General features: G+C 31.6%; 1 protein-coding gene across 14 annotated transcripts in view; it reads left to right on the top strand.

The window, feature by feature from the left end:
- Positions 1 to 7,500, top strand: part of LOC135198187 (oxidation resistance protein 1-like) — a 1,642,352-nt gene that overhangs the window by 1,403,049 nt on the left and 231,803 nt on the right. For all 14 annotated transcript variants that reach the window (XM_064225746.1, XM_064225738.1, XM_064225737.1 and 11 more), the window contains one exon: positions 4,520 to 4,725. In XM_064225746.1, the coding sequence (XP_064081816.1) occupies positions 4,520 to 4,725 (206 nt within the window). The remainder of the gene's footprint in view (positions 1 to 4,519; positions 4,726 to 7,500) is intronic.

Consider the following 7,500-nt stretch of genomic DNA (forward strand, 5'->3'; position numbering starts at 1 on the left):
TACGCGCTCACTCCAAACTTGCCTCTGCATACGGGAGACGTTTTGGTTTTTAGGGCTTCGGGGTAAGAGGGTTAAAAATGACATTATGTAGAATAGGACTGATATATTTTTATTTAATAAATTTATTTGCTATAGATCAAAGCTCAGCAAGGAAATTGCTGTTAAATTTTAACCAAGCTGTAGCTTTAGCTGAGAAAGCTGTTCAAGCTGCTAATGACCATTATCATGCATCTGCAACAAGGATAAAACTCCAGTAAAGTTATGCTATCAAACACAACCGCAGATAAAATTGAGAGAAAATAATTTTAATTAAAACTACTGGGCTTGAAACAAAAAGTTTTACTGTTGTTTCCACACAAATAACAGATAAATAACGTAAAGCTCGTATTACAATGAACTCAAGTGAAAATAGCAATCGGAATCATCTTTTTTTTAAGCAATAACCATGCTCCCAATACAGTCTGTTAAAAAAAAAAATAATTTATTTCACAACGAGACTTATTGAAGATATATTTTGACATAAAAATTCGTTATATAACGAAGAATTACCTCGTCTCATATAAGTAAAGTACAGGCGGTCCCCGGGTTACGACGGCTCCGGCTTACGACGTTCCGAGGTTATGATGCTTTTTCTTGAATATTCATTGAAAAATCCACCCTGGGTTACGACGCTTGTTCCGAGGTTACGACACTGACGCTTCCGACGCTCTGAGTTAACGACGCTTTTAAAAAATGCATACTATGATAAGAATCCTTTATAGTTTAGCACAGTATATTAATAAAAATAAGTTTTTGGTTAGATTACAACAAAAACTTTGAGGTTATGATGATTTTTGACACTTTTTATGTCGTATTTTTTAAATTTTTTTAGTGACGCCTCATATGTGGAACTAGTTTCCGAGCGAATGAATACACTATTTTTGGATGCGCAGTTTATAACAGTCCAAAAGCACAAATAATGAAAAAATCATTGCTTGTTTCCAGTATACATAATTAACAAAACTAAGTTTCTGGTTAGATTACAACGCAAATTCCAAGGTTACGACGGTTTTTTTTTTTTTTTTTTTTATGCTTTTAACGATACCTCATACGCAGAACTAATGTTTTCTGAGCGGAGGGCGCATAAATTAATTTACGCTATTAAACTGTATGGTAACCATAGTCAAGGATAAGGAACGTATTCTCAAACAGTATACATATCCTTTAATACAAAACAGCAAAACATCATTGAAACATTATTTCACTTAAGGAATCCATTTATACTCTACTTAGACTTGGATATAAAAACCATAGTTTGTCTCTCTCTCTCTCTCTCTCTCTCTCTCTCTCTCTCTTCTCTCTCTCTCTCTCTCTCTCTCTTTGTATTTTCCGACGAAATAATCACTAATAGTGTATTTTGATGTTTATTTTCATGACTAAATACATTTTTATAATACAAAAATGATTTACTAATTTTCAAATATTAATTTTGATTAAACTGTATTAGTAAGTTTAATAAGTTGAAATGATATCACATAATAAAAATAATAATTCTCTCTCTCTCTCTCTACTAGAAAGATTTTTGTTTTTTTGTATGATAAATAAATGATTTACTATTTTCAAATATTAATTTTAATTTATACAGCAATAATATCAATTCATTAAAGAAAATACCATAGTGGATTAGTAAGATTTTAGCTTATATATTTTAAAAATTATGGTAGAATGAAGGAAATCCCAGTCTTCTTTCTTTAACCTTTCTCTAACTCCAGGTACTAAAACTGTCAGATATGTCAAGTTCTGTGACAGCCAGGAGGGGGAAGAGCTGCTGTGTTGCCATCAAGTGCTCATGAAATTTCCCCCCCCCTCTCTCTCTCTCTCTCTCTCTCTCTCTCTCTCTCTCTCTCTCTCTCTCTCTCTCTCATTTACTGAGACTGAGATTTTTTTTGTACTTGTACTATTTGTTTTTAATTCTTTCAAATAATAATAATAATAATAATAACTGTAATTACAAAATTCATATGTGATAGTATTTTAAAGAAATACAATACTAATCTATCCATGTCACTTTTAATTAAGGTTAACTCTCTCTCTCTCTCTCTCTCTCTCTCTCTCTCTCTCTCTCTCTCTCTCTCTTTTGCCACACAAGATAATAATGTGTCATAGTGGTAACTCCCTCCCTCTCTTTCGCTTGAAGCGTTATAAGTATTTTTTGAGAGAACAGAGAGAGATAAACACTCTCTCTCTCTCTCTCTCTCTCTCTTTCTTTTACGAGAATGAAAGAATTTTTATGGTACTAGTATGTAAAATGTTTATTGATAATTTCAGTTATTTAATAATAATAATAATAATAATAATAATAATAAAACTGTAATTACAAAATTCATAATGGTCGTATTTTAAAGAGATGAAAATGACCTTTCCATTTCACTAGTAAGGATAATTCCTCTTTCTTACTGACATGAGAGAATGTTTATGGTAGATGCACGTGTTTATTATATTTTCAAATAATAATATTAATAATAATAGTAATAATAATAATAATAATAATAATAATAATAATAATAGAATTAGTAATAATACGATAACTAATTTTAAAAGAAAATTCTTCCCTTCATCTTTTTCGTATCAATTTCCCTACCTCATAACTCCAGTGACACTCGGAGCTGGGAAAGTAACAATGCCATACAATGGTCAACAAATTTAATGGTTTTATGTAATCTCTCTCTCTCTCTCTCTCTCTCTCTCTCTCTCTCTCTTGTATTTTAATGAAAATATACAGTAATTTGTGAATACACAGTGTTGCACATGAAAAAAGTAAGTTAGTGATAATTTTAGAGATTCGGCCTTAAGAAAAATTGCAAATTAGTGAAATTTTCCGTGTGGACATGTTTTCAACAACGTCGTTCCGGCTTACGACGATTTTCGGGTTACGACGCGTCTTAACTTGGGGACTGCCTGTATATAGATATTCGTTTATGCTAACTAGAAGCAAGAAAATTCTCGCAGAATTGAGTTAAATATGCTGAAATAAACTCTTATTCGCCATCAACTAATTTTCAAACCAACACATTGACAGCTATGTTATTATTTTATAATAATACAATAGTATGAGAATACATAAAATATTATTGGATACAGTGGAGTAATGTATAACTTTTTAAAAGATTTGTGAAAAACATGTTTATTTGTTATGTTTGTAATTATACGTAGCCGTCAGCAGCCTGACATCACTCAATTATGCCAGTATCAGAATGAACCTGATTCTTGTTTTGTGTCCATTTCATTTTTTTTCTTTTTTTTTTTTTTTTTTTTGTACCGAATTACCATATTCAGAATGTATTGAACCTCCAGAGTTGGCTTATATTAATAATTACTGTACCGTACATGTAGTATAGAGTATACTGTAGGCTAGGCTACTGTATTCGTATGTATAAGATATACCACCATACTATATGCTAGGCTAGGAGAATACCTGTACTATGTAGGTCAGACAAAAAAGAAAAACAGAAGAAAGTCTTTCACACTATTAATAAATAAACCAAATCTTTCAGTTTCTTAATAAATACAGTACACAAAGTCTTGTGCTTTATTAATAAACTAGCTGGTTACCCGCCCTATGGCCGGGTCCCAGCTAGATTGGTCTGTGTAACCCAGAGGCATATTATATATATATATATATATATATATATATATATATATATATATATATATATATATATATATATATATATATAATAATAATCTCTCTCTCTCTCTCTCTCTACTCTCTCTCTCTCTCTCTCTCTCTCTCTCTCTCTCTCTCCTAAAACCACCCTCTGTGATGTCATTGATGTTTACCCTATAGTATTCTTTTCTAAATGATAAGTCATATGTATACAGAAATTTGTAAAGTAACTAAGTCTACGGGCATAGCCAGCCCCATTTTACGGGCAGAACCAGCTCTGTTTCACGGAATCCCTTCTCACCCTTAGGAGGGGGGAAGTAGAAATTTTGGGACTCCGGGCTCCAAACATAGGGCTCGACCTTCCCGTGGTGAAAACTCATCTCCGCTCTGAATCTCAGTCCCGTCAGACTGTCGGCCCGGGCGCCCATAAACATACATCATCACACATACATACATACATACAAACATATACATACATAAAAACATACATATACACATTGCCAAATATATAATAGATAGATAAATACATACAGTGCATTGTGCTATGTCTTTATATCGATGGCCGTTGCCTGCAGCGCTCATGAGCGGGTGATTTGAAAAAAACACACTGGCACCAATTCACGTTAAATAGAAATTTTTGTGTTATTTAAACATTTTGAAAGAAATATTTTCTAGCTCACATTAATTAAACACGTTAATTGAGATATATATATATATATATATATATATATATATATATATATATATATATATATATATATATATATATATATATATGATATATATATATATATATATATATATATATATATATATAATTTACTCTTTTTATATGCAGTATAAATACCATTAATTTTTATTCTTATTTCTTAGGTCCTTAAACGACTGTCATACCCATTGTCATGGATGGAGAGTTTCAACACAGACAAGGACAGTATGCAAAGTCAACCCCTTCCACCATCATCTGCTCCCCCATCTGGTGGAATGATTACATCAATGCCTGATGGGGCAGATGCCAGCAAAGCAGGAATGTTCTCCAATGTTTTTAATATGTCAAATGTGTCCAACATGCTGTCCAGGTAAGACTTTTTAATATCACCATGAATTGTGATTGTGGCTAGTTTTTGCCCAGGATTTTATTAGGGCTTTGCTTAGTCATGTAAGAGAAGGTCTGCATATTTTTTTGTAATTAAATCTGGTAATATATAATATAAATAGTTTATTATTGACAAGAAGCTTTACAATGTCACAAGTAAAATGTTCATATTGTAGACTTTTTGCAGAATTGAAAAGTTTTTCTTGATAAAAAAATATGTAGACTTATTATGCATCTTATTCACCAATTAATAACTTATTTTCACACTAACTTTGTGATTTGCACTTTTTTTTTAATAAATCTAAAGGCATGAGGTATTGACCCTGCTTAACCCAGTATACTATACTGTAACCATGTTTAATATTAGAGGGTACTAAAATTTGCTTAAGGCTTTCTGTACGTGAACTGGAAATGATTTCAGTTTACTTTATTGAATCCTTTCATTAATAACTAATGCGGAGTACTAGAATGTTTTAGTATTTTAAGTAGAGCAGATTATTAGTTTAACTTTAAAGAATCTGGATAGTTTTACCATAGACCAATAGTTTCTGATTAGTTAAGGTAGTTGTGCTGTATTGTGACAATACTTAAAAACTAGAGTTACAATGTAATTTAGTTTTTATGATTGAAGGAAAACTAGTGCTGTAATTTATTGAGTGAATTATAAAGGTATTTTTCATAAGAGAAGAATTCAAGTAAATTTCTAGCTGGTGAATTTTGGTGCTGATCATTTATGTAACATTTAAAGAATTTAATTTGGAATCTGTAAGATGCACAGATAGTAAAATAATGTTTTTCTATGATATTTTATATTCTGTTTATATAAAGGAAATCATTATCCTTATAGAGCTTAATACTTTGGTATGTGAAAGGCATACCAGTTGTGATATTTTGCCAATGAGGAAATGTCCCAGAACTTTTTTGTTACCTAGTGAGTCTAATATGCAAGCTACTACCACTTCATTTATGAATCCTAAATTTCCTTACTGGTAATCTTTTATGTGGCACCTTGTCAAAGGCCATATAAAAATCCAGATAATGTTTATTTATTAGTATACTTTGTTTTTATCTACTCGTAATCCATGCTATCATGATATGTAAATATCTCAGAACTGAGGAGCAATTTCTTTTTGTTTCTTTGACCACACACTGGTGGGATCCATTTGGAGCTGGAAACTTGTTTTGGTTCAGCTTAGTCATTTTTGTTAATCTTGTTCCCTATAATTTCCCTAACAGCTTATTTCTTTGATATCTAATTGAGTCACTAGGAATTTCTGAAGTGTCTTTTTGATGAAGTTTCTCTTAGATCTGCAGTGTACAGTACCTCCCTGTATTCACTTTGTTTTATGAGTCTTTTCTATCCACTGTTCTGGCAGCTTGTGTCATTCCTTGACTATTAGCTATATCTAGACTGAACATCTTGACTGCTCAAATCCATTGCGTGTATTTTCTGTTTTAAATTGCTCTAGAATAGGTTTTAAATAGAAGCCACTTTTGCTCTGCATCTGCCTCCCTCCTTCCAGGAATATTTTTCCTCAGTTTGCAAGCACAGGACAAGTAGGCATTGTGCAATGAATACATATTAGGAAGAGGAAGAGAAAATTAAATCAAAATGAGGTTAGGTATTTAAGAATGGTCAGATTAAAATCCTTTGAATTTGAAACAGATTCTGGCTCAAAGGCAAGGAAGAGGAAAAGCTGCCATAAAGGAATACAGATACAGTACATAATGAAAAGTTAAGTATTTGCATCAGATAAGACTCCAGATGACTTGTCTTTTAGTTCTGGCAAAAGCAAGTTTCTTCCTAAATAAATGTGTGGGAATGATCCAGAATAAATTATTCGGATCTCACTAAAGTATTACTTCAATTGTGTAATAAGTACAAAAAAGATGATATTGGCAGAATTTCAGAAAGGGTCTTTGCATCTCGTAGCATTAGAGACAATGATAATGGTACTTATGATGATGATGATGATGATAGTTGACAATAAAAACAAGACATATTGAAATATGTATATGTATTAACACATAATTCATTACGTAAGTTAATTGAAAGTGCCAGTTCTGTCTAATCAAAGAAGAAATATAAAGAAGAGATTATGAGAGTGAAGAAACATGAGGGGAAAGCAATATGAAAACAGATTGTGGGGAAGTGTACTCATATCCCCTACCAAATGACTGCCTTCTCATACGAATTGGGAATACTTTCCACCACACATCAGAACTCAGAATTTCGTAATGAAAGTATTTTAAACTGCACAGGATAATGAATTTTGATTATTGTTGTGATCAAAGAGAAGTGATGCTATTAACAGGGGTACTAGTGTAAATGAAGGCATTTTCTTAATTGGGAAAAAATTACAAAAGTACAGAGAATAAACTACTTATTGTGAGAATCTCTGAGAAGTATTAGAAAGATTAAAAAATGCTTTTAAGTAAATGAAAAGGAAATAAAGTATGTTTAAGTTCAACTTTGTTGTAAATTTTAACACATTGGTACAAGCTGAATGCAATCAACAGTAAGTGGTCTGACAAACATAATGGTGTTTTCATAAAAAAACCATTATTACTTTACTAAAGACTATACTGCTTGACCTCTTCATTGAATTATATTTTTGGTATATCCATCTGTCATAAAATACTTAACTTGAAAAGATAAATCACTTGATTCTCTTTTATTGTATTAAGATCTAGGCACTAATAATTATCTTCAAATGTGATGAGAACTTTATGTTGCCCTGATTTGTGGCTGAATATA

This window comes from Macrobrachium nipponense, chromosome 21 (assembly GCF_015104395.2).
Source record: "Macrobrachium nipponense isolate FS-2020 chromosome 21, ASM1510439v2, whole genome shotgun sequence".
NCBI lineage: Eukaryota > Metazoa > Arthropoda > Malacostraca > Decapoda > Palaemonidae > Macrobrachium > Macrobrachium nipponense.